We start from the raw sequence: 27,473 nt of genomic DNA, 5'->3' as shown, positions 1-27,473 counted from the left end.
GAGAACCCTCTGTGATTTTATATTGGTAAGATAACTTTGCTGTAGATACAAGCAATCACTCAAATATTTGTGTTTGTAACTTTACTAAAATTATGGGATGCGACTTTAATTATTCATCTCCTGTTATGGCTTACCAATTGTTACAATCAAATTATACACTGAGTCAAGATTTATTGCATACTCCCTTCAGAATGAATCTTACATTGGTGAAGAAACTACTACAACACGATGACCTGTGTCAACTGCTAGAACATGTCCAAAACCACGGACACAAAACTCTAATCACCATTCATCATGATACAGAAGAGATACACCATGTCTTGGAAAGAGTGAAGAAGGGTGGAGAACACCATTGGTGGGAAACTCTTCTTGGATGGTCACCAACAGCAACGGGAGTGTTTAATCTTATGCTTCACCCAGTTGCGATTTTACTAACTCTGACTTTAATATGTTTATTGCTTATAATTATATTGTATATAAAGGTTTGTTACATGATAAGACAAATAACCCAAACTCCAACCACCCAAAACATACAAACTAATACAGAGCAAATAGCAATACTTCCCTATCTACTTGCTGTGGATCTGTAAGCACATAAATTATCAATACACTATTTATGGCACAGAGGCAAGAGGTGATCGTACCACCATTCTGTGAGAATAAGATGAATTGACTATAGTCACGGGGTGGAGTGTGATTGTGTGCTACCTCCCCACCCCCAACCTGACATTTCCCATAACCTTGCGCTAGCCATAACCACTGGTGGTGGTCATGATGGATGCATCTGGTTGTGATGGATGCACCTCTCTCAAAGTGGATTCGGGGGAGACAATAGCCAAGGGTTAATTTATGGCAATACGCCCACCTAAGCACAGTGCTGGTCAATGTCTGACTCAAGCCAAATTTGGACAAAACTAACTTCTACAGTCAGTATGAAAATATGACTATGAGTCAATCATCTTATCCCATAAATAGTGAACAGCACAAGGGCCCTTTGAGCTCTCCCGCAGGGCAACAGGCTGCATGCCAGGATCTCCCTTGAGCAGGGACACATCTCAAGGTTACTCCTTGAGGTTGAGAGAATCCTTATTGTGTCAGATAATCTGTAAGTGATTAATAGCATGCTAAAATTTGAAATCTTAGCTAAGTGATATAAAGAGCTGATTGCACGTATATAATCCTTTAGACATAAACTGTTGGTCAAGTCTGGGACTAGGAGTGGATCCAGCCGCACCTCGACTCCTCTCTGAGAAGAGTTTAGAAACCAAGGGGGTCCTTTCTGAACCCCACGACTCAACGGGAGGGTCTCCCTGACAGACTGTCTGACCCTGGCTTCTATGCAGTAAATAACCAAGTGTACCTTGCCATCCAGTCTTGTTCAACCACTGACCCATTTACCATGGCACTGTGTTAACTCGCTGGTTTGTACCAATAAAGTAAATTGTTGCTTCTCTCTTATGAGTGAAGTGCATGACTCCACCCGGGACAACATTACAACTTATATTAAGGTATAGCCAAATACAGAGATTTACTTCCAATTAGATTTGCTAATTACCCCTTTCTTCAAAGTCACTTGCACAGGCTTTGAGGATATATTATTTTTGCACACTTTTCTAAGCACTGGATACACTTGGTTAATTATACGCAGCAAACGGCAAATTCATTCACAATCATGCAAATGCAGTAAAAGATATCCATGCCATTTGCTTCCCTATAATCCCAGGGAGTTAATGATTTAAGTGACATCATTCAGTGGCTCAGGTCAGACTATTCTCCAACCCCACGAAGTAAACTGAAAATATTAATAGATGGTGCTAGAACTGAGATTTTCTAGGCTAAAAAGGTAAGTCCATAACACCGACTGGCATTTTTTGCACATCGCAGTGTTTCCTCTCTCCGCCTGAAATCTTCAGCTGGTTCCACCATCCAGGTTTGCTAAATGCAAATGAGTACTTTGCTTGACATTTTTACAACAGTTCACTCTTGAGCACAGAAATCATTTGTTTTTACTGTGCCTTTCACATCTTCTGGTACAAGAGGTCAGGTAACACTTGCTTTTACCCGTACAATTAGGACATCCTGTTGCAACTGCAAAAAAACCCTACAGAGACCCGTAACTTACAGCCTCACTTCAGTTTTTAAAGGCTCCACATTTACTGGCTTTAGCGATGAATTCCTTCAGCAGGGGACCATCCATTTGCCAAAATGCTGTAGTTTGTGTCACTTCCGTCAAATGATTGACACAAAACTTAAAGCAGAATTCCTCTAAGTCCTAAACAGAAACAAACAAACAAGAAATCTTATTATTTTTGCATCCATTGTAGAAAATTACACTCAGGCAAAAATGCCTGTATATACTTTAATTTTGCAGAGAATTAGACAAACACATTAACCCAGTGTCTCTCAATATTTTTCCCCACAGTCATTATGTAAATGCAACGGAAAATAGTAATTCTACCCATATGGTTACAAAGGGAAAAGTAACTATAATTGGGTTCTCACTATATAGCTGCAGTCACAAAAATCAGCTGTTCTGAGCAATATATATTTTGAGAGTTTTCCCACTTGAAGATTTTCATCTGCATCCGCTGACTATTAAAATCCAATACAGGTAGGAGGCCTTGGTGTAATCATATATAACCAAGACTGTGGATTAAGAAAATTCAACTCTTCCATTTCATAATACAAGCTCAAATCTATATGTAAGGTTGCTTGACTTCCTGCTTAGTTAAGGGCTTAACTAAAGCCTCAAAATTACATGTCACCAGACTCAATGCAAGCATATACCAACTGGATAGCTTCAAGGCACACTTTAGGCAGAAGGCCTTTTTGTGCATTAAAACCAGACTCGTGTTACAAAGTATTTCACAGATATCCCAAAACTGATTCAAAAGAAGTACAGTGACACAATACAGCATAACAAATCTTGCAGAAAGCAGGGTTCTGGATATTTGAGTCTACTTGGAAGTGCCTTCTATTTATGGATTAGAAAAGCCTCACAGACAACCATCATTGCACCCGCATGATGTCAGACAGAAAGGATGTCTAAAAAAAACAAGAGACAGTCATTGTCAATATAAGGATGACCACAGAACGCTTCCCACTCAGATTGTTTCCAACTCCTCTTCTGAGGAGGAAATCTACTCTTCGTGGTGCAGATCTAAGATGCTATAAGGAGGGTGCTGCAGCCCTTACAAAATAGCAACTCCCCACCCTGTTCTAATTTCTTCATTATGTTATAAATGTGTAGAACTAGTACTTTATACCTGAGAACACACCCTTCCTTAGCTGCGCAGCAGACTGGGCACTGCAGTAAGGCATAACAAATGTGCAGAGCTCTTTAAGCCACAGGAGGTATGAAAGACTAACTAATACTCATGTTTTCACTTAAGGTCAATACTGAAAGCTACGGCAACTGTGTGCTAGTGAGTGTTCTTGACACAACAATAATATAAAAATATATCCTGGCCTAAAACCAGGCATTCTGAAGCTGCAGATCTTGACTTGTGTGGCATCTGTGCAACGAAAAAAGACAAGCTTATTAGAACTGAACACTGAGGGTTTGTTTGGTTTTTTTTAAATAACAGAATGAACTAGCATTTTAAACAAAATTACATCATACACATTACAATATTTTGCACTGCTTTATTAAAAAATTCATTTTCCAAGTCAATGCAACAGAAGCATACAATAAACATAAATACTGTAGTATTAGTAAGTAACTTTGGAAAATTTAAAGTTCTGTATTAAAAAAGGCTGAATTTCATTTGCAGATGGATGCACCCCAGCAAACTGTACTTAATATAGACTTAAGTGAATAAAGGCACAACGTACATCCAAATATTATTTTAAAAGCTACTATAAGAAGCCAGACCTGACCTAATTCCAGCCACTTCAATTCACTCAGTCACCAAAAGAAAGTACAGGAGAGTTTCAGGTCATGGAGGTATTTTAAATTAGTGAAGCAGCTTCTTTTAACCGTTGTCTTCCAGATGTACAGTCCCTTGAAGAAACTATATCACCCAAGCAATTTCAAGCCCCCATCTAGCATTACTGCACGTAAAAATCACTTTCTACTCAAACTCAACCCCTCAGTGTCACCCACTCTTTCCCTGATGTAGCACTTAGGCCTACTGTTTGAACTTTACTTCTAACTTCATTTAGCTAGTGAGGTACAGCCAAGGCGTAGTAACTGGGTTTCTTCTAACCTTTACAAGTGGAATAAATCACACACTGAAGACCCATCCTGCTAACAATCTTTCAAAGCTAAAATATGGAAATCTTCCTATCTTCCATGAGCTTCCACCAAAGAAATTGTTATTCACAGTAGAGCTGAAGCCACAATTCAGACTCTAACACAGCCCTTTGGGTAAGGTATATCAAACAAGCAACACGTGACAAGGTTCTGAAATAAATTAGGGCATCTGCATGCCAATTGCTGAATATTAAGTACAAGAAAAAGCAATGAGTTGATTTACTGAGTACCGAAACTGCTTTATAAGCATAAGTAGCAAGTTAAAAACTAACCAGTTGCAAACACGATGCACAGATACTATGCTGAACACAGAGAGCCGAAGCAAGCCCAGGAATACTTCCCAATTAGTTCACAAAGCAGCATGTTAGTGATCTAGTAGTGAAATCAGACATTACGCAGTAGGGAAGTTTTGCTAGCCTTCCCCCCTTTTCACACAGTGTTTCTCTGTGTTCAAATTTTATTAGGCCCACACAGTAGTTCTTATCCTGATATTTCATTAGCATACCATGGAGACCGAAAGACTGACTGTAGCTAAACAAAATAAACAAACAAAAAAGCCAACCAAAAAACCCACTCTGCCAACCAAAAAAAACCCAAATGCACTCAGTCCCCAAACCTACCACCATATGACATCACACACACACCACGCAACCTTGCAAATAAGTAACTTAAAGCTTACAAGTCTGATTTTCATAATGTTATGTCTTTTGTTTTGTATTTAAACCTTTCCCTTGTTTCAGAGTTAGTGGTTTTATCTCCAGAAATTTTTTGTTATAGTTTCCCTCTCCCCTACAAAATAGTAATTCATGAAACTTGGCACAGTGTCATTACCTTTTACCATGAAATTAAGAAATGCAAGCATTTACAGATACCGAGCCTCAGCCTGGGACTTAAGTCATGTTTTGATATCTGTGTACTAGTTCACCTTCCCAGTGCTGGTTTATGAAAAGAAAAAAATAAAATAATACATCTCTCATCACAAATACAGTTTTTATAACTCCAGCATTCTCAAATTCTGAAAATGTCAAATAGTATTATCTGGTAGTAAGTGAGAGAGAGTTTATATGAAAATACAACTGGCTGCTTTTCTCCATAGTTTAAGTCAGAAAGCAGCCACCTATTTAAGAGACTGAAGTTTAGAAGTTTACCTCTGCATCATATCTGACAGCAGCAGAGAGCAATGAAAATGCGTTTTCCACAGTAATTCCTCTCTTGATGATGTGTTGACACAGTTTTTTCAGTCTATTTTCACAGTACGAAGTAGCCAAATCCAAAAGCCCTGCAATTAAAGTGCCATTGTGTTAGTCCGTTGTAACTATCTCTGCTCTTTCAACAACAGTTTATGCTCCTGGGGTACAGTTGCATCTGTAGTCTCTATGCAATGCTCTATATGTCTACAACATGCTTTTTGCAAGTAGGTCACTATTCAGAAAAAATTATTTTACCATTACACAGGAAGAAAGGCCTTTTATTACCTCAAGCCACACTCCTGTTAATCTCTGTAAATACGCAAGCTGTTTGACTGATTTGCATACCTAACTGCTTGCAGTAGAACTGTCACAAAACAGGCACCACAACATGCGCAAAAAGCTACTGTTATAAAAATCTATGCTTGAATTACAACTTGCTCTTTGCTCCGCTGTCCAAGTTTCCTGTTAGATCTATTGAGATTCTTTCATATTATCCTAAACAATAATTGACTCAATTTAGTAAAATATGCAAGTATTTTAACCCAGAGAAAGAGTTTCTCTCCCAATCTTGAAAAAACTGCTCATAGTTTATTTCTAAATATGCAACACTTTTGCTGTAGTACGTTTGCTACAACAGTATTTTAAAGACAGATTAATTAACCACCAGTAAAATGCATTGTAGGCTAGACTTAGAAGCCTACGTTAATACATTTATTCTGCATCCTCTGTCTCAGTTTTTCTGGATGCTGCTTTCTAACAGAATTGGACGATAAGCAGTACCTATTGCGTCTTCAGGTGGAAGGTCAACGCTGTCTGTATACAAGTACTCAAGAAAGGCACGATACACAGGATAAGAAAACTGGTCTATTTCTATCACTTCCTTCATATCCTCATTCCAGTATGACTGGAACATGGTTCTGAAGTGTTCACACCTAAGAGACAAAGACACTATCTCGAACACCATCATATGTACACATGAATGTTATATTACAGTCCCCCTGAAATGCGTATTTGGTACACACTGCAATGTTCACAAATATTTTACCACACCCCAGCACAGCCAGTGGTCCACACTTTGGTTCCTAATAGTGTGGGCATTTTTACAGTTGTGCATCAAGATAAAACTCTTATTTTGATCTATGCTACAGAAACGTATGCGTATACACTGCAATCAGACAAATTTAACAGAATTTATTATCCTGGAAACAACAAACAGGCTTAGTGAAAACTGAATATGGACCATTTTAAGACAGAGTTTTGATTCAACTCCCTTTACAATCACTTCATTTAAAGTGATTGTTGGTACATACATGCTACAGGTTTAGGGGTCCCTCCCTAACCCTTACTTTGCCCCCCTCCCTTGCACACAATACTAAAAGGTTATTCTGTATAAACAAGAGCCGTGAGACGTGACAACTACCTGATTTTCAGAACAGCTTTGTGGACATGGATGTATTTTCCATCCACACGAAACTTTAGGTCCGAGGTTTCTAGGCTGTCAAACTCTTTCTTCAGAGATTCCGCTACTGTTAAAAAGTCTTCATGCTCTACAGAAACAATTTTAAAACAAACATGTTAAGTATCTCAAACAGAACGCACACATCACTAACTAAAGCTAGCAGCAGCTCAACTAAGAGCATGTCAAATAAAATAGGTCAGTATCAGGGCTCCATTGGCTTAAGCAGTAAAATGGAAAGAAGGAATTAATCCAATACCATTTCCTGTTGGCAAGGACTGCTCCACAACAACTACAGGCAGCAGAGGTCAGCAGTTCCCATTCCAGCTCATTACACAGAGGTAGCACAGCAGCAGGAAAAGCACCTGGAGAACTTCCTCTCTCATTCTCCTCCTGGGTACCACCCATGAAATTGCCAGCCTCCTGGCAGCTAGTGCTGGATAGGCTCAGTTCTGCAACCTGCAAACTGGTGGTAATGGGAGTCTACAGCATCACCTGCAACTCAATTGAGACACGGTGTACAGTACTTCAGCTGCACTGACACAGTGTGATCTGAGCCTAAATAGTAAGAAAACATGTCACCAATTGGTCACTTGTTTGTGCTGGCAGATTGGATGTAGCCTGCAGGTTGTCTGTTAAGGTCTCTGCCAGGGCTCACTAACATGAACTATCACTGACAACATTAAACTCCTTTGTCAGTTATGACAATAGAAAATCCAAAAGCAGTGCTGTTGAAGAAAGACAGTAGATACTGTGTTCTTGGTACAACCAAGGACACAGGACTTGAGCAATTTGGAAGTGGACTAAAGCTCTTTGGCAGTTCTTTCTATTAAGGCCTATAGCACTGGTCCCACAGAGGTCCCATTCTGTGTCTCTAGAAATCATACAAGAGTTGCAGCGCCAGCTGGCTAAGGCTTGTGGTAAAGTAAGAACTCTGAAGTTTTAGAAAGCCTAATTTAACCCACTATTTGAAGCTTCTGTTGTTGCATCTTAAAGGTGTGTTTCAAAACACATGGCTTATAAGCTGCAAAGTATGAAAAAAAAAAGTAAGTGGATTTACACTATAATGGGATGTGATCTGTGTCCCACAGAACTACCTATTGTTCATCCACATATGTAGGGAAATAATGGAAGACTGGCGAGGAGGACTGCAAACATGCTCAGGTGATTTGCAGCTGTGGTGTAGAAAAACACACACATCATACTAATTGTTGTTTAGCCTTGTGTGTTGAACAAGTAGAACACCTGTGTTTAGACAACACAGGCCTTTGATAGACTTAGAGGCACCCTATTGAACATACTTGAGATTCCCACCCTGCTGTAGGAAAGATCAAAGCACAGTGGTAAACTAGGTCTGCATGAATCCCTGGTAACCAGGTGAAAACAGCAGGTTCGGGGATCCTCTAGCATGGATCATGCTCTGTGCTGCCTGCATCCCCACCTGTGTGCCTCTGCCTGGGTGCTGCTTCAGGTATCCCCAGTTGGTGAGATAATGAAAAAACTTTACTCTTTGCATTTCATCCATGGTTTTATGGCTGTTCCTGCGCCCTGCCTGCACCAGCTCACACAATATACAATCCACAAATTATTCTCCGCCATTAGGGTTAGCTAAACCATGCTCCAATCCCCCTCCATTTGCTCATGTGATTCTTTTTCTAGGCCATCAGCTTAGCTTAAGCTATGCAGTAGATCAACTTTCACTCCAAATACCTTCAGTTCATTCCTCAAAAAAGGCTGCAGATTTGTGCTTTGCCACAGCCAATCCTGAGTCACCGATTCATTTTTTTGGCAGAGCCATCATAACTGGAAGTAGAACAATAACCTTTACACAGAATTAACTCTCACTAAGGGAAAAAAAAAACCTGCAGCACCATAAAAAAAAAAGTTGGGTTTTTTTTAAACCTATATCAATAAAAAAAGGTGAGGAAAGAAAAAAATGCTTATGGAAAATGGAGAAAAATTCCCGCAAAAGTAGGATTATCAGAATAAGAGAGGAAGAACCCCCAAAGGCTAAGAGGAATTAAAATACAGGAACCAGAAACAAAATTTAAATACCTTGTTATACTCAGTCTGGGAATACTTCATAAAAATCAGGAACTTGTAAAGTAGTGAAAATGGGGAGATGTCATTTAAACAGCCTTCACCATCAGCAAAAGACAACTGACCTGGACAATCATCAGACCTCCACAGAGGGTAAGACTAACACATATCGCAGAGGATTAGAGAATGGAGAAAGTGAGAAGTGGGATAAAACAAGACTTGGATTTACCCAGAAGCAGATAACTCCAAGCTAATCTTCTCTCTCTTTAGCAAAACTATTCAGATTTCCTCTCTAGACGAGATGCTATTATCTGGACCTTTGTAATGTGATAACGTGCTAAGTGAGAAGTTAAGATGGAAAAGCTGGGTTAGGGCAAGCCACATGAAAAGATAAAGCTTGAGTCTGGAGAAAGGTTACTTAGGATGTGATCCCTCCACAAAATGAATTTTGTACAGGGACTAACAAAATTGGGATCTGTTGTCCTAAATGATCCTAAATGATCTCGAGAACTGAAGTGGCAGATCTAAGATGAAAACACTTTTGTGTTTTCAAGGAAGTGAAAGCTAAGTCCAAGCTAAGCACTTTATAGCATATTTGGGGTCAAATAAGAATTAGCAGCATGTCAATCAAACATAATCAAGAAGAAATACTTGGGCTTATAGAGACTGCATCCCAAAGTGTAATCCAAGGCAGTGTAAGAGGAGAGTTCCTACAGAGAAAAGAATTATATTAGAGTCTTATCATTCTGGGACTATTATTTACAAGTCTGCCTGTCTTTGGGGAAAGTCAAACTAAATCCAGTTGAGAGAAATGGACGAGGAGAAGGCTGATGTACTCAACAGCTTTTCTGCATCAGTCTTCACTGGCAACCTCTCTCCCCACACCTCTCAAGTCGATGGACCGCAAGACGGGCGCTGGGGAAGCAAAGTCCCTCCCACTGTAAGAGAAGATCAGGCTCATGACCACCTGAGGAATCTGAACACACAGAAATCTATGGGACCTGATGAGATGCATCCCAGAGTCCTGAGGGAATTGGCTGACGTAGCTGCCAAGTTGCTCTTCATGACATTTGAAAAGTCATGGCAGTCAGGTGAAATCCCTGGTGACTGGAAAAAGGGAAACATTGCACCATTTTAAAAAGGGTAGGAAGGAGGATGCTGGGAAAAACGGACCTGTCAGCCTCACCTCCATGCCTGGGAAGATCATGGAACAGATCCTCCTAGAAGCTATGCTAAGGACATGGTAGATGCCCTGTCCCTGGAAACGTTCAAGGTCAGGTTGGACGGGGCTCTAAGCAACCAGATCTAGTTGATGTCGTCCCTGCTCATTGCAGGGGATGTTGGACTAGATGACCCTTAAAGGTACCTTCCAACCCAAACTATTCTATGATTCTGTGAAATGATCTCACAGAATGAAAACTGGGAATTCTGTTACTTTACTTTCCTAACATGAAACATGGGAGAGAGATTCGCTCCTTCATATTCATGTTGAAAGGGTAAATACAAAGGAGGGAAAGCTAGAGACAACACTTATAATTCAAAGTTGTTAGATACCAAAGTAACAAGCAACAGGAGCAGTCTTCCAAGTAGGAATAGTTTCAAGAGAAAAAAGTTATGTTTAATGATCCAGGAGTCCTTCCCAGTCCTGAGCTGGAGCTCAAACAATACAAATGTAGGAAATACACAATAGTCAGAGTACAATGGTAAAACAGGGTTCTCTCCAGATGTGTACTGGCAAACAATCAATCTTGTTAACCCTATTCTGGATCCTTAACTGCTGAAGTAGAGTGCTTCCTTGAGAAGAAAAAACCTAGCTAAAAGAGAGAGTTTTAATGGCTGGTTCTCCTCAAAGCAGAAACCACCTTGCTACAAAAGTGGTATCCTGTACTAAGCACTACAAACGCACACAGAGACTACAGCACTGGCTGTCATCTTGCAGCTTGTTCTCACCTACTGATAGAAGACGCCACATAACCGCAGGGGTAGCAAAGCAAGCAAACACATCGTCAGTACAGGAAAAGTGAGTGAGGTGGGGAAAGATCACTGACTGCCCACGGCATTGGCCCCACATGTACACCTGGCCGCTCTGGGTCTTGGCAGCTGACGTGTGAGCAGAGTGGCAGGCTGCAATCTCCACAACCCTGAAACAGAATAAACCTTGTAAGATACTTACAGGTACGGAATCTTCTTAAAGTACAGGACTTTCCAAATGCCTCACCAAAATAACAGCCAAACAAACTATGCCTCTATACTCCTGTATGTTTTTCTTTGTCTTGCATGAATGTGATACTGTTTGAATGGATCAACAGTTAAAAACTGCAATAACATTTTCAGGTTGCTTGTAGATTTTGTCGTAAGATGATATTGCTTTAATTATGTCATTCTCATCAGTTGACATTCCTGCTTTTCTTCCACTACCATGGGAAAAGGATGAAGCAAAACAAAGTTTTTGTTTTCCCCTTTAAAACCAATGCACATCAGACAACTATTCTCAAGAAGAAATGCTTATGGAGCTTATGAAACTTCCAGTCAGGGAACAGGCAGGAAAGTTATACTACCACGATTTTTGCAGAGCATTTTTCAGAACTTCTTTCAAACAGATGTTGCAAAATTTCTCTCATTTTGAGATTAAGATCCTATGTATTTTTCAATAAATTCTTTATTAAGAAACTCTTCTGCCTCACCTTTAATCTGTTTTTTGATGTAGGCAGACATCTGATGTACTGCCTGTATTTCTGACTTCTTATTTTGCTAATAGTTTCCTTTCCTCAACCCTGAGATTCTTTGCGGAACACGGACAGTGCTTCATTTGAGGAGAGGTCAATACACGCAATTAACTCCACATTCTTGAAGAGCCATGGTTAGTTCCAGTGCTAGTTCAAAATAAACGCTACGTTTTCCTGTTTTTTCTCCACACTAAAAATGCATCAGAGGATTTGATGCTTTTGTGCCAGAAACAGACCAACAGGGACAAATAAATGTCTTTCCGAGCAGTCTAAGAATATGCATATCAAAATGTTTATTTTTTTTACAGAACAATATCCACGAAGAGTTAGCCTTTTAGGCAAAAAGCTTTTTTAGCATGAAGTCCGCATTTTTAAGTGCAAAAATTATTTCAAGATAAAACACAGAAAGAATATACAATCACTTTCAGTATTTGTATCAACAGTTTTTGGCAGATAAAAGACTAATGGGTCCTTTTACACCATTATCAACTTCTGAACCTCTATGCAACATCGAGATCTTTCAGCACCTCTATATGAGGCATCATAAAGTAATTATTTTAGGGACAACTTATTGTGCATCATAGCTATCCACCTAAACTGCTTCCTTTCCCAAACTTTCTTTCCTTAGCAGAATAAATTCTTATTTTTAGAATAATTATACACCAGCATTACATATAAATGACAAAAGAGGTATATAAATGAAAAGACCAGGAGAAGCAGCAGTAATATGCTTAATGGGAAATGACAGCTCACGCACTTACAGCTCTGTTTCCAAGGGAGCCAAGTCAAGCAAGATGAGTAAGTTCAAGTGACTTATCTCTCCCTTAGATTCCAAGCAGAAGTTCTACAATATTTTCTCCCTCCTTTAGTCGTTGAACAAATGACAGTTTTATTATAATTCCATGCTTGAGTTCACATACAGTTCTAAATGCAACAGTTCCCCTTAGTTCACTCAAGAAATAAATCACTAAGAAAACAAAGTTGATCTATTTGCAAGCATACACATTTATCTTCCAGTGCTTTTTTGAAGAATATTTTATTTTGCTTGGGTGATGGCAGTTCCTTCACAGACAAGCCAGCCTCACCTATTGTGATGGTTCCTTTCTTCTTTCCCCCCACCCATTTTTTAAACTCCTGAATAATAGCAGTACCGTGCAACTTTTCATTTAATGTTAAGTGTGAGAAACAGGAATGACTTCCCAGAAAGACAGTTCAGAAATGGAGAACAAAAACTGACCACAAGTGTTTCCTAGTTAAGAGGAGATTACAAGTTAAGAGATTTACAGGTTAAGGGATTTATAGACTAAGAGGTTTCCAAACTGAGGTACATTAATCTACAGGTATACACATGGGCCCAGAGAAAAGGACTGATGTCTAAGTCTGTAGGTGAACAGCAGAAGAGCCATCCCAAATATCAGAATGACAAGGGTGCTGAAAGAGGGCGGACAAGGGTTACGGTTATTCTTTTATGAGTCTAGGAAGCTAAGAAACTACAAACTACTAACTGGTAACTGATAAAAGCAGCATTGTGTGCCCCTAACTCCAGCAACATTGCAAATCGAGTTCTGTTTTCATGGTTGGCTATTCTCAGCCTTTCTGAAAATTGTTTTTTCCTCACATGTCACTTCTTACAAAGGTGCAAAGGTGGCACTTCCTTTTTTTTTTTTTTTTAATTAAATGTAGGCCTCAATACAGCTTAAAGGCTTGGCTTACTGCTTTCATAGCTTCAAATTTGTAATCAAAGGAACCATATTTGGAATAGCCTAACAGTCATTCATTATCTTTCAGTATCAGGTAAATATAAACTATGTTTACTTTCAATAATCATTACAGATAGCAAAAAGCACTCAGTAAAGAGTAAGTTACCATCTTTTCCTATGCTTTTAACATAAGCGATAGAAAAACAATCCACCAAGCCTACACATACATGCTTCTAGTGCTAAAGACTGCATAACACATGCTCAGACTTATCCATCCAAAAACAGCTTCAGCAAGATTACCTTTCTTTTTCCATCATGATCTGCACCGGGCTTAGCTGGTTACTTTTATTGCCAGTTCCCAGCTGCCCATAAGTGTTAGCTCCCCAGGCATAGAGCAAACCCTCATCTGTTAGTGCTAGTGTGTGCGCATAGCCACAGGCAATCTGTAAGTAAATGTATAAGCATTACTACTAAACAAAACAGAGAGGAGAAACAAAATTATCACACACATTACCTTAGTTCAGGCATTATTCATTTAGCACTACGTGTTATTTCTCAGTACTTAAAGCTAACATAAAATACATTAACTGTAAGTACTGGAAAAGTCCCAACTTCATTAATTTAGTGTTCATTGGTTACTCCTAAATAATTTACTGCACTCTTGCAAAGTCTCCCTAGCCTTTACTTGCTTTCAGTTGCAGACTCTTCACACAAAGAACAGTGAAATTCATCATCACATCTTGCCATTCTGAAATACTTCCAGAATTTGCTATTTTGAATACTATACAAACTATGAGAGCTGCAGTTCAATGGCCAAAAAGCATTCAACCCAAGTTATCACATGAAACTCCAAAGAACTTTACTAAAAACCCAGGAAACACCAATTTTTAGTTTTATTGTTTAGCTGGGAAAAAAAAAACCCAAAACATAAATCAAAAAATCCAACCTCCAAACAACCAAACCCACACCCGTGACTCTTATTTTCCCTCTCCTCTCACTTCTGAAGGGTGAATTAGAATATTAACGTAGAATCTAATTTGAACATCTTGCTCCCCTTCATTTCTTGTCTTTGCCAAGCTTATTTCATTCATTCAGCTTTGTAACAAAGATGCAATTTGAATCTATAGAATAGTTTACTTATACTAGCTAACTTTAAATCACTGAGAACATTCACAAAAGCAAGTGTTTTACAGCTCACTTGCACTTTTTAGAAGCCTAATATAATTTATAGGAGCTAAAAAAATTCAGTATTTGAATTCTGAAATCTAGAAGGTGGTTTAAGATTCCGAAGATACAGTTTTAGCAGATGCTAGAAACATGAATGCATTTTTGTTTCCACGTTAGACATACCTGGAGTACACACACACCATGTAATGCTGCCACTCTGCATGGCGTTAGTTGATTGCCGTTGTTTCCAAGACCTAGCTGACCATTACCATTGTAACCCCAGCCATAAACCTGATTGCAAAAGGAAAACAAAAGTCAGACACTTCTCTGTAGAACTACAGAACGTTTAAGACTTAGTACCAAGCACAAATCAAAAAAGTACATCATCTTAAAAAAACTGTACACTATTTCAAGAGCAATATAGAAAAGGCTGAAAGATTTTAAAAATACTGCAATGACTGACTGTATTCAACTTTTCACTCCTTTATTTACCTTTTCAAGAAGCATTCTAAAATAGATTTGTCTTTGAAGTACTAGAAATTTTGCAATAAACTTCCAATACATCAAAATCTCTCCCACAGTGTCAACATTTTTGTTGACTTTTACACCTTCCTTTCTCCTTATTACTTTTTCTTTTTTTTTTTTTAAGAAAACAAGAAATCAGCTGATGAGCTACTAGATTAGTTTAAAGTGAAGTCCCCAGTTTAGCTCCAAGTTCCTTTAGTTGTGTTATGGCGGACGCATCAAGACCAAAGCATATACAATGAAAGCTCAACAGCTTTCACAGTCCGTCCAGTCACAAAGAAATGCTGTGCTGGTGAAATGTAGTTTGGTGGTGAAGTTTGGTGAAATGTAGTAAACTTGAGGTGACAGTTCACACCTAGAAGCAAGGCAACACTACAAGCTTACACGAAATGGAACAGTAGCACAATACTAGGGGAATGTTCAAAAGCTTGGTTTGGTTTTGTTGCTGGCAATTAAGCAATGTGTTTAAGAACCAGGATCAGTCAGCGTATTCTGGCAGATGGATTAACTATTTAATTAATTAGATTTTTTTGAAAGCGTACATGAGACATGTTATCCATCTGTTAAAATAAAGCAGACAGACATCCTTAATACAACTGTTCCGATTCTTGCAGTTGCAAAACTCAGTAAGAATTATGTTCCAATAAAGCCTTTGCAATAATGATTGTTTAGCGTAAAGACAGCATCTTCAGTTAATTGCAGTTTTCCTTAAATTGGTCTCACAGAAGTTATCCATATAACTCTATCAATACAACTCTATAACTTGAGTACTCCATGTCAGCATTTCTCCATGTTCAGACATTAACTTTCTAAATTCGGGTAACAATACTTACCTCACCATTGTTTACTACAGCCATGGAGGAGGTCTGACCACAAGCAATGCCAACTACCATTTTACACTGTAAACAGTTTGAAACTCTACGAGGAGTTGGCTGGTTTGCTGTAGATCCAGATCCAACTTGACCACAGTTATTATAGCCCCAAGCATACAGCTGTCCATAAAACCAAACAAACAAAAAAAAAAATGAAGTTTAAGCCTTAATAATAGTAATGATAGTAATAAATTCTAATCTTGTTGTAGTCAACATCAGATTGAGTAAACTATCTTATTTAATGAGATAAAACGCTTAAAATTATCTTCAACAGCTGAAAGTTATAAACAGCAATAGGACTGATCTAGCAAATATGAATATAGCACATTTTTTCAGCTTCTTGCTACAGAACCAGAGCAACTGACTACAAGAGGAAACAAAAGGAAAAGGAAAAAATTTCCATATTAAATATAAGTCAGACTAAGACAAAGAGCATAGTGAGTGGACTGTCTTTATACTTTCATGATGTTGGAAAAAGGAATGCAAGCCAGAATGTCATTCATTTCTCAGACAAGCTGAACTCCCCAATTTGCAGCTATTTATTTTTCTTCATAGAACTCTAAACCAGGTTATTGCTGGACACCCATCATACCTCTTTTATATTTTTCAAGAGCTATGAAAGGAGATGGTTTTGTCAGATAGCATTTCACAATAACAAAACTTTCTTACACAACGGCATTACCAAAAAAGCACCATCTCTGACAGTTCAAAGTTTGACAGCGGCAAACTACTAATAATAAAAACAAAAATACTGGTTCCTTTCATCTAAAAGTCCAGAAGACAGGGAAGCAGTTTGCTATTAAAAAAAATATTTATAGCTTTGTATTTTCAGTTCCTTCAATTTTTATTGTGTGTATGCACACAAGTTTGGCATAAAACTGCTTCTGATAGTTCATTCCCTGGCGCTTCACCCAGTTAAAAAGTTTGTCCTCTTGGAAATACCCAGCCACAAACATGCTAGCCAGTAAAACCACACTGATAGATACCCTAATCTGAAGTCTGCACATCCTTTGGTGCCAGAAGGCACCTCTTTACTGTGACACCAAACCAAAAGTCAGTCACTCGAAAGAAACACCGCCCTTGCCACCAAAAAAATACAAGCCAACTATGCCAAGTATTTCCACAAATACTTCCAACTTCAATGCCTCTCTGAAACTCCAGATATATCAAGTCACAAGGGTTTTTGCAGCTAAAACTTTCCATAAATAAAACTCCACTTAACACATTTTGCTACTTTCAGTATAACCAATTCTGGTACAGATAAAACCTCAGAGCACAAGTAGACTAAGCTACTGCAAGTTATGCTAGGAATAGATTTATAGTACGTTAACTAGCCACAATGGCAATCAATCCACAAATACCAACTCCGTGCTAAATACAAAGAAACTTCCCCACTTCCATTGAGATTTCAAGCACGTTACATTTATTACAAGAGACAGTGTGGCCATCACTGCACTACCACACAGTGGCTGGCACCACTAGTTTAATACACGGACACCCTTGCCTTCACACACACAAACCAAATTTTATAGTTTAACCAAGACAAACATGACAACATGAAGATCTTTCCTAAGCATAGGCTCTCCTTTCAGATATAACACAGACCACTTAAATTAACCCAATGTCTCTTTCCTACCCTCAAAATACTGATTTACTACTTTGTATTGCTGTTGCACTATGATGCCATAATAAACCCTAACACAGATGTGTTCAGATTACCAGGATGGAAAGAACTGTAGTTTCCATTTTCATTGTTTGGAAGGTTTTAAAATTAGAACCCTCTTCTGTTAAAGTAGAGCTGAAACCAGGCTTTCCTCCATGCAGCAACATGCAACTCGAATCAGATACACTGGTGAAATCTGACTAACTGGAAACTAATTGTACATGTTTCCCATGACACACTGCCTTAAGCCACACAAACAAAAAGCATAAAGCAGACCTGGATATTACCAAGTGCTCTTTCATTAGCTACACACAAAGGTATTCAGAGGTGCGCATAGCCAAATTCTTTCACAGTACCAGTGTGGAAACCAAGACGACTACAAGTAACAGACTAAATGATAACCAGTGAATACAAACAACTCAATATACCCCTTTCATAACAGAATTGCAAGCAAGTAACGATGTTACAGGTGAAAGAATGGCTTATAAGGTGCAAAATGTAAGTGGCACAGCTTTCTGGTCTCATCCCTGTGAGACATACAACAAATGAAAGATGTAAAAGTTTACCAAGCTTTTATTCTCCTCTTTTTGTGGTTAGGCTGGGTTTTTTTTTTTGTTGGGAGTTTGTGGGTGGGTTTTGTTTTTTTTTTTGAGTTGTTTTCAAGTCTGCTCTGAAGAAAAAGACACCCTAGTTTGAGGCAGCAGGAGAAAAGGTCATGTTGTAATTATATTGCAGAGAAAGAGAGAACTTCAGCCTGCAAGGTCACCTGCACTATTCACTTCAAGGAGATTAAGAGATTTGAACAGGTTTCAACTTACATCCCCATCAAACGACAGCGCCATGGAATGATGAGAGCCACAGGCTACTTCCACCACTTTCTTTACTAACAGATTTGTGCAAACTTGAAGCGGAGTAATGCCCTGATTGGTTGTGCCATTCCCAAGTTGGCTGTAACCATTATGTCCCCAAGCATACACTTCACCATCTGCAAAAATACTTAAGTTTATGATAAAAACCACCAAAAATTCCAAGGAAGTTAAGATAAACAGAATTCTAAGAAATTAGAAAATGACAACATGAAAGTGAATGGACATTAACAAACAGTGAAACTATTACAAGAATCCAGCTAAAATCACGATATCTGTACACTAAAAAATTATATATTTTGTATACAACTATTTTAGATACATATATCACAGTATAACCTCTAGATTTATTGTAGAAATACGTGAAAGTGCACAGGTAAGACTGAGTATGTCATAATGATAGAGTAAACCGATACAGTTGCAACATAATGGAAATGTAAGAGAAACATACTTTACCTATTACAGAATACATTTACTTCCACTTAAGACCAATGAGAACCCCTTAGTGTACATTACCCAATTAACAAGTTAATACAATTACACCTTAATCCATTCTTGTTACATGCAAGCGGAACTTAAAATCTGTAACTTATGTTTCTATACTAATTGTTAATTTTCTACCTTCAGTGCAAAGTACAACATGGGGTCCACTTCCATAACTGAGACTGGAAATCTTCTTTCCACATAAGGCTTCCAATTTCTTTGGTACTATTGTGCTCTGATTATCTCCAGTTCCCAAACAATTACTGCAATTCAGTCCAAAAACAAATACCTGAAAAACAGAGGAATACTCATTTCAAGTGATTTATACTCAGGTATGCATAAATGTGGTAATGTCCAGATCTTCATAAAGCCAGTTTTGCCACGGACTCTTGAGGGCCTGAGACTTCCCTCATGGAAGTTAATAAGCTCAAGAGTCAGCATGAGAACACTTTAAAAGTTAGCTGATGAGTCTGAATGCACACCTGGAAGCTAGGCTTCTCATTTGATGGAACTGTACTATAAAACACATTAAATTGTGAAAGCAGAAGATACCACCACCTTTTAAAAGCAGTTTATAAAGAGCAAGCCATAACCTCATCTTCATACCTGGAGTACTTGCACTTAATTTCAAGCTACCACAACTTCTTTTCAATTCTGACTGTCTTCAAAAGTGCATGTAATCCATCCTGGCCTTTGTCATTTGTAAGTTTTCTAAATACTCCATCTATATTGTCCCCAATAGACTAAAAAAAAAATTACAAGTTACATCCAACATGTTTTGAAATATACAAATTTCACACAATGCTTTTGAGAAGCTATTAATTTACAAGTATTCAGTAGACTCTGAAAAAAGCTAATTGTGGAGTATATGTTATACTTTATTACAGCCTTACCTCATCATTGTGCGTTATGTATATAGCTTCATTGGCTGATGTACCAAATACACATGCTTTACGAATAGATGCTATTTCTTGAGGTGACAGCAAGGTAAATATTGGCCACTTTCCTACATCCACCATGATGCTGCTGTGTGTCATGACGTTTCTACAAGTAAGATGACATTGCTGTAATAAGAACAAAAGCTTATTAAAAGGTTTATTTTGCACTTTCATTAACAGGCAGCAAGATAATCTCCTTTAAATGAAAGACGCATGTTGTGTCTCTGAAAGTGTAACATTCTATTTTATATGAAATATGTAACTATATTTTCATGCATTAAGGTGAACAAATAGCAAGTCACTGGTAGGACGTTGGAAGAACACATCTTTTCTTAACAAGATATTTAAGTAAACTGTATTCAGTACAACTGAATATCTGCTGTTCTATAAGCAAATTTGTTAAAAGTTTGTGATCTAGTAAATATCCACTGGTGGCAGAGTGGATTTCTGAGGGCATTTTCAGAGGGAGTTTCAGTTGAAATTCTCACTTATAAAATTTTCACTTGTGAATTTTTTTTGTAGTCTTATAACTTGTATATGCCATGTAAACAAGCTGTTGATGTATATATGAATCCTGCAAATAAAAGTAAAGCTGGACCTCAAACGATTTGGGTCATTTGAGCATATGACCCAAATCTGCCACGTCTTATGCAATCAAAAGCTGTTCTTATGGTCAAAAACTATTTGTGAGAGCACAAAAGCATGAGATAAATTATTGAGTTTGTACAATTAAGCAGTGGAACACATCAGAGAAAAGCGATTAAGTACAATTGCCATGATCTGTTACTTAGAAACAAGATGGACCACTTCAAAAACTGGAAACATGGCTGGGTATAGATATTATCTGTCAATGAACACAGATGTATACCATCCATCCTTCCACAATGCTCCATCTTCCCAGTTTCCTCAGGGCAATCGCATCAGCTCAAGAACAAAGCTAACAGTCAACACAGAGCTTATTTAGGTCTTCAGTCTTTCAGCACATAAAAATTGTAAAACCACTCATACCCTGAAGGGATTCTGCCACTGACAATCTATGAACCATGCTACAGGGTTATCAGCAAGTTTTGTGAAATCTGAAAAGCACTAGGCTAGAGAATTACTCAGAATGTCAGTGACATGATACAAATCACAACAAACCATCAAAAAAAAAAAAAGGGGGTGGCTAAGGAACCATTCAATGGGTAAGAAATGCAGTTTCTATCCAGATGCCATCCTCTCATTAACCTTGAGTTCCTTCCTTTTCGCTTGTTTGCGTCAGTCCTATTCCATCCCCCTATTCTTTGCTTTGTTGCTTTCAAGTCAGGCTTCTTCTTTATGGTGCCTGGGTATCAGTTAGAGAAAACAGTGAGAACACAAGAGAGCATCTTTCCTTTGCTTCCAATGGTTGTCAGTATAGTTTTAAAAACTAAGTAAGACATGGCTTCAGAAAGCTATTCAAGAGCAGTAGTCAATCCTAAAACACAGGTTGTTCAGTGCAAATCTTTTTGGGAGGAGGGGGTTTATTATTATTATTTTTTAAAAAGTTTCAGAAACACTGATGTCACAGTGGAAGTACGTGTACAAAAAAAACCCAATACAAGCAAAACCCACATGTGTCTCCTTATCAAATTTTGTAACCTTGCTCCAACAAACCCAGCTCTGCGCTATACACACACCTCTCGCCAAGACACTGACTTCATTCTGCATTTCACATTTGAAGCAGGTCTTGAAAACACCAGAAGTCTCCAGATGGCACATTCATAATAGATGTATTTGTAGAACAGCTTTTGAAAGTCTACCTGATACCAAGACCACAGCAAATTCTACACAGCTAAACAGATTTGAATGCATTTAAGCCTTCTTAATTTCTAGTCCAGTTCCAAACTCAGGCTAGTTAGCTGCTAAGGTTTGTTACCTCACTTTGGCAAATCTTTTAACATACGACACTATTAATCAAAGGAGACAGCAATGACTTGTTCTTTTGCGCGGACCAAGTAATTGTCCCTTCTGACTTTACCTACTTAATTTGCCCCATATAATATACAATTGGCAAGGCATAAACATCATAAACTGGACATTAAGAAAAATATTTTCTTCACTGAAGTTCTTTTCAACACATCGTCAGTTTAAGACATGAAGACAAAATGTTATTTCAATAGAGAATGTCCTAGTACATATACATTAACAAGTTTTATAGCACACTGAGAACCTATTCTACTATAAAGGTAACCAGTTTAAAATGTGCTACTCCCTTTCTGATCTTTGGGCCAATACCAGTAGATAAAAGAAAAGCTTTCAAGCACACAAGACTTTCCAGATTGAAGACAATGAACTCCATCCACAGATAAAGAACCTTACAATTTTTGCCAGGTGTAGCACTGTTTTATCTAAAATGATGCTGTGTATTTCCAATTTCAACTGTTACTACAATCCTACAAAGTTGTTTCAAGAGTTTCCCCTAAAAGGTTTTCAATGCAATTCATCTGCCACTGACAGGATAGCTTCTTTAATAAATCCTGAAGTCTCTCCAGGTTTAGCAACCAATAAAGGTTAACAAAAATCCTTAAAACCAAAACCAAACAGAACACACCTCTTGACTTTTATATAATAGGTACTGTTTCTCCCCAAACATGCAACCTTTCCCCCTCCTCTACAAATATTAACTACTGTCCTTAGATGGTGCCATTTGCTAAAGTACCTATCATCATTCATCTGCAACATTTTTACCATAGCAACAGCAGCTATTTTTGTTTATGCTTATATCTAAATGAGTGAAACAACATACAAACCTGAAAGTGCTGGAGTTTATACATGGACTACTGTGTCTTAGCTTTAACTGTGCATGGAAAGCTTTTTTAACTACTTATTCTCCATTTTTGACATAAAATAAATGTCTCAGCATAAGCAACACCTTCTTCCTCCCTAAAGATGGATTCCTTAACAACCTTAGCCAATTTTCCTAATAAAAGTTCTAGTCACCACAGGAAGAGGGAAAAAAAGGTCTACAGTGGGAAAAAAGTATTGGGGTAACATATATTTATATACAGTACTGTAAATGGAGATGTCAGTAAAGTAGCTCAGTATTAATTTTAGCATCCGCTAAGACACACTGCACACTTTCCAAAAGAGTAGACACTCTGCAAAATTGTTACTGACCTCTCACACCAACCACACTCAAACTTCATCCTTATACAACATTTTTCGGAACACGGGGGGAAGGTGTGTGCAGTTTCTTCCGGGCAAATCCTTACTACGAAAGGCTGACCTAGGAGACTTCAGTCATGTCATTGCAAGCAGTGTCACAGAGAAACACAGTGTCCTTCACTCACCCTTCCTGTACCGCATCAGTAAGAGAGATAAGATGATTGTTTACTTCTCCTGATAATCATGAGGGGCCTGGACCTTGCTACATTACATACTGTGCAACGACTGCACCATAACTGAAAGTTTGTAAGTGCAATGTTGTAGCAAATGTACCAGATGGAGTCCAAAGTAATTAAATTATTCTGTATGCAAACAGCTGTCTAAATACATTAGCTCTCAAGCTATTGTTTAGATTCTGTATGCAACATGGCAACAGCAGTTCTAAGGAGTATCTGCCACTTACATATCAACATCTAGATTTTAAGTTAACTGTAACTAAAAGCCTTATAAGTATAAAAGTCATAAGCTTAAACTTGGTGTTCTCGTAGATAGTTGCTTTTAGAAATACTGTATGTCACTGATTTTAACTGTCTTTTCATGTCTGCTGCATTATTCAGTGATAACTACACACCATATAGCTTTATTTCCACTGCATAACTAACCAGCAGAGGGAGCTTGTATCAACAATACCTCTTCTAACTGCTTTGACGTCTTTGAAATTATTCAACAATATCAGTATACAAACAGGAGCAGAAACAAAGATGATTGTTTGAATTTCAGTGAGGCTAAAAATAAGCAAGAAAGGATGACTTGTACAGTAGGAAACTGAACTGGCCACATATTGTGATAAAAAGAAATTGAACTCAGAGCATTCACCAACATTAGGGGGAAAAAAATCTAGATCTGCTCACAATTTAAAAAAGCCACATGCTTTCAGAGACAGAAGCCCTTCACAAACTCTGTGCTAAACTGCTGCCTATGCATTCAACTTCTCACTAGTTTGCTTTCTAAAGAAACAGTGCGCAGGCTGATTCTCAGTGATAGGTGTAGGCATACATAAGGCAAACATAAATCCTTGCCTTAAAAAAAAAAAAGAAAAAAAAGACAGTGTTTACAAAACGTTTTGTTAAATGATTTTAGATAAAGTTTTACAGAGTTTATTGTTCAGCTAAACAAAGCCATGCTGGAGAGAACAATAGCCTAACAATACATCCTACAGGGAAAACAGTACCAATTGTCATTGCAACAGAAAACTAAACTTAACTCCTCAAAGATTATTCCCTTATTTGTAAAGACTATTTGAACGTAATTGCATGCTTGTTTGTTTCCCTCTTTCCTCAGGCTCCAATGTTGCAGTTTATTCTAGCTGGGCAGACTTACTACAGCACAGAAAGAAACTGCAGGCTCAGGCCTTCATTTCTCCTAATTGTCTATGGGAATTAAAACCAGCAGTGAGAACACAAAAGCTGGGATATCTGACTTTAGAGCAAAAAGAAGTGACTGGCAAATTTGATCCTTTTTCAATTTTAAGTACACCCCGACCAAGAAAGAGTCAAATCCTAGACATAACACTAATCTTCCCCATGTTTTCTCCAGTTTATGTTTGGTTTTTTAATCTCATATTTCAGTATTGAGAAAGAACAGGGAAACAATTCATACTATTGACATTAATCAGATGCAACAGCCAAGTGGTATTATTGCAGCTTTCTCCTTGCTACCAAAAAGATATTGCACTCCCTGAAATCATGTGCCTTAACTTACTTTCCTTAAACCTTACATTAGGCAAGAGTTCTATGACAAAATCTGTGTGTTCAGACCTCTGCATGATTTATTTTTGGATGCCTTTTATGAGTAATACAGGGGAAAACAACCCTGCTGATCTAAGGACTGACAACTAGACCCCCTATTTGCTTTGAGTAACCAGCTGAAAGAGATCGAAGCAAGCAAAAACCACCACGCACGTGAATACTATTGAACACAAGACTGTTTTAGACACAGGAAAAAAACTCTTAGTAGGATGACAGTCATCCACCCACCATAACAAAACTGTAACTACAATCACAGTATGCCTTCTTTTTCTTTCTTTTTTTTTTTAAGCTAAGCCGTTACTGACCTTACTGAAGCCAAGCACTCAGGATGATACATTTTCTATAACAATGCCTGTATTTCAATCTGATGCATACAGAAATAAGAATTCAAAGGAAAACAGTCATATTAAGCCTCTAAGGAATTACTGCATCTTCCAAACACTGTTTTTCCTAAAAAAAAATGTGCTCCAAACACATTTCCATTTACGATGTTTAGCATCTTGTTGTCATAGCCCCACCCCTAGTTTAAACGATTAAAGTCCATTTTATTTTTCATCAGTAGACAACAACATACTTTCTGAAAGAGGTCACTTAAACTGTCTTAAATCAGAACTCTGTAAGTTCCTTTAAAAAAGTAAACACTCCTTTAACATTTAATTTAGAAGAACTGTATTAAAAACTGAAGAAACACTAATTCTTTATATAAAGCCCAGTGAGGGAAAAAAACATTGTCGAGAGCCCTCGCTTTTTCAGTAAGCGAGATCTCAGCCTTCAGGAAGCAGACAACAAAGGGAGGGATGAACCGAAACACCACGAATCAGGAAAAAAAACCTGTATGAAAATACTGTAAGCTACGCCAAGCAGGAAGAGACTTCCAGAGAGCTGGGGGGGGGGAGGGGGGAATCCACAGGCAGACCAAGGGAAAGCTTCGCTAAGTCACTCGGGTCAGGACCCTCAACCAAGCCCCGGTTACGTGAGAAGGGCCCTCTCCTCCTCCGGGCGGCCACCACCAGCCTGACAGACCCTCGCCGGGGGTCCCCGCGGTGGCCTCCGTCCAGCCTCTCTCTACCGCCGACAGCTCCCGCTCCCACCCGCGCCCGGCGCCCCTCACCCGGCCCCTGTCGCATCCCCCGGCCGGCTCCCTGCGGCCCCTCCGCCCGGCGGGCTGGGCGCTCCCGCTGCCTCCGTGGTACCCTCACCACAGCCGCGGCCGTTAGGGCCGTTGGGACCGTTACGGCGGTTCAGCGCACGCCGAGGTGCCGAAGGGGTGCGCAGGGCGCGCCGGCACCGCCCACGTGACCGCGGCGGGGCGGGGCGGTGGGCAGAGACGCGTGTCACGTGATCTCAAGCCTCGGCGGGGGGGCGCGCCTCTCCCGCTTGACCGTTCGCGCGCACCGTCACGTGGCCGCCGGTAGGTGGCTCCCCCCCCTCCCCCCCCCTATTTTCTTGCCACCTATTGGACGCTGTCATCGTGGTCGCGTGACACGCACCCGCGAGCTGCCTCTCCTCAGGCGCGGAGGTGCTGCCGCGGCGGCCGCGGGTCGCGCATTTAGGGGCGAGTGGGCGGCGGCCGGGCCTGCCCCGAGGGCCTACGGACCCCTCCGCCGCTGTGGCTCCTCTTCCGGCCAGCGTCCCCGCAGGCATCGCCCTGAGGGTTGCTGTCTCGTCGCGCACTCGTGTGAGGCCTCAGGGCTGGGCACTGTGGCCGGCCGGGCCCAACGAGCAGCGCCGCGGGCTGCTGTTGCTCGGTGGGGTGGCGGCAGGGGCAGGCCAGCGGCAATGGCGGATGGCACCTTTCTGCCCTCAGCACCCTCGCTGGCGTGAAGCCAAGGGGAAAACGAGGTGGGGTTGCAGCCAGCCCAGGCTTCCTGCCCTGGCCGCAGCCAGGCAGAATTTCACAGGGCCGTCGCAGGGTCCGTGCTGGTTATGCTTAAGGCCAGTGCTTCTGATCTTTGAATCCTAGAGATAGTGTTAACAGTCTTCTGACGCAGTCACATAAAGACTTCTCTCCATTCAGAGAATCATAGAACAGTTTAGGTTGGAAGAGATCTTAAAGGTCACCTAGTTCCAACACCCTGCCATGGGCAGGGACACCTCCCGCTAGACCAGGCTGCTCAAAGCCCCATCCAGCCTGGCCTTGAACACTTCCAGGGATGGAACATTCACAACTTCCCAGAGCTACCTCTTCCAGTGCCTCGCCACCCTCATAATGAAGAATTTCTTCCTGATGCCTAATCTAAATCAGCCCTCTTCCAGTTTGAAGCATTACCCCTTGTCCTATCACTACATGCCCTTGTAAAAAGTCTCTGTCCAGCTTTCTTGGACCCTTCCAGGTACTGGAAGGCTGCTATAAGGTCTCCCCGGGAGCCTTCTCTTCTCCAGGCTGAACAACCCCAACACTCTCAGCCTGTCCTCATGGGTTTTTAGCTAGTATGTAAGTACCAGTTAGAACTTAGCATTAACATAATCTTGTCTCTTTACAGTTCTGTGTCTGTACCTGCAGATCAAGTAGGAGATAGAGCTGTCAGGGAGGATCCAGGAAATGGAAGACTGGAGACCAGCCCTCCCAGGAGAGCTCTTTTGTTACACAAAGTTGTTACCAGGAAATGGCTTCCGCTTTTCTTAAAATTTACTTATTTTCCTGACTGTGCACAGGGT

At 39.6% G+C, this 27,473-nt stretch overlaps 1 protein-coding gene across 3 annotated transcripts; it reads right to left on the bottom strand.

Moving 5' to 3' along the window:
* Positions 1-438: 438 nt before the first annotated feature.
* On the bottom strand, positions 439-26,117 carry RCBTB1 (RCC1 and BTB domain containing protein 1). Of its 3 annotated transcripts, none has more exons than XM_054215871.1 (12): positions 25,927-26,117; positions 19,837-20,007; positions 19,082-19,232; positions 18,413-18,579; positions 15,893-16,051; positions 14,718-14,825; positions 13,668-13,810; positions 10,892-11,082; positions 6,866-6,992; positions 6,226-6,377; positions 5,404-5,534; positions 439-2,272 (listed from the first exon to the last, which is right to left on the bottom strand). In XM_054215871.1, exons 2-12 carry the CDS (start codon positions 19,978-19,980, stop codon positions 2,132-2,134), a joined length of 1,614 nt encoding a protein of 537 aa, XP_054071846.1. In that variant the 5' UTR covers positions 19,981-20,007; positions 25,927-26,117; the 3' UTR covers positions 439-2,131. The 3 variants fall into 3 exon arrangements, with proteins under 3 accessions (XP_054071846.1, XP_054071861.1, XP_054071853.1); XM_054215886.1 differs by having other exon boundaries at positions 19,837-19,987; XM_054215878.1 differs by lacking the exon at positions 25,927-26,117 and adding an exon at positions 23,020-25,899.
* Positions 26,118-27,473: the final 1,356 nt, after the last annotated feature.

Source organism: Rissa tridactyla, chromosome 1, assembly GCF_028500815.1.
Source record: "Rissa tridactyla isolate bRisTri1 chromosome 1, bRisTri1.patW.cur.20221130, whole genome shotgun sequence".
Classification (NCBI taxonomy): Eukaryota; Metazoa; Chordata; class Aves; order Charadriiformes; family Laridae; genus Rissa; species Rissa tridactyla.
This window is presented reverse-complemented; position numbering and strand designations above follow the sequence as displayed.

Coding starts and splice junctions, on each gene's coding strand:
- RCBTB1 (XM_054215871.1), bottom strand. CDS start 19,980: ATGACACACAGCAGCATCATGGTGGATGTAGGAAAGTGGCCAATATTT. Junction 19,233..19,836: donor ACATAACGCACAATGATGAG/GTAAGGCTGTAA, acceptor TCTGTTTTTCAG/GTATTTGTTTTTGGACTGAA. Junction 6,993..10,891: donor GTGGCGTCTTCTATCAGTAG/GTGAGAACAAGC, acceptor TTGTTTCTGTAG/AGCATGAAGACTTTTTAACA.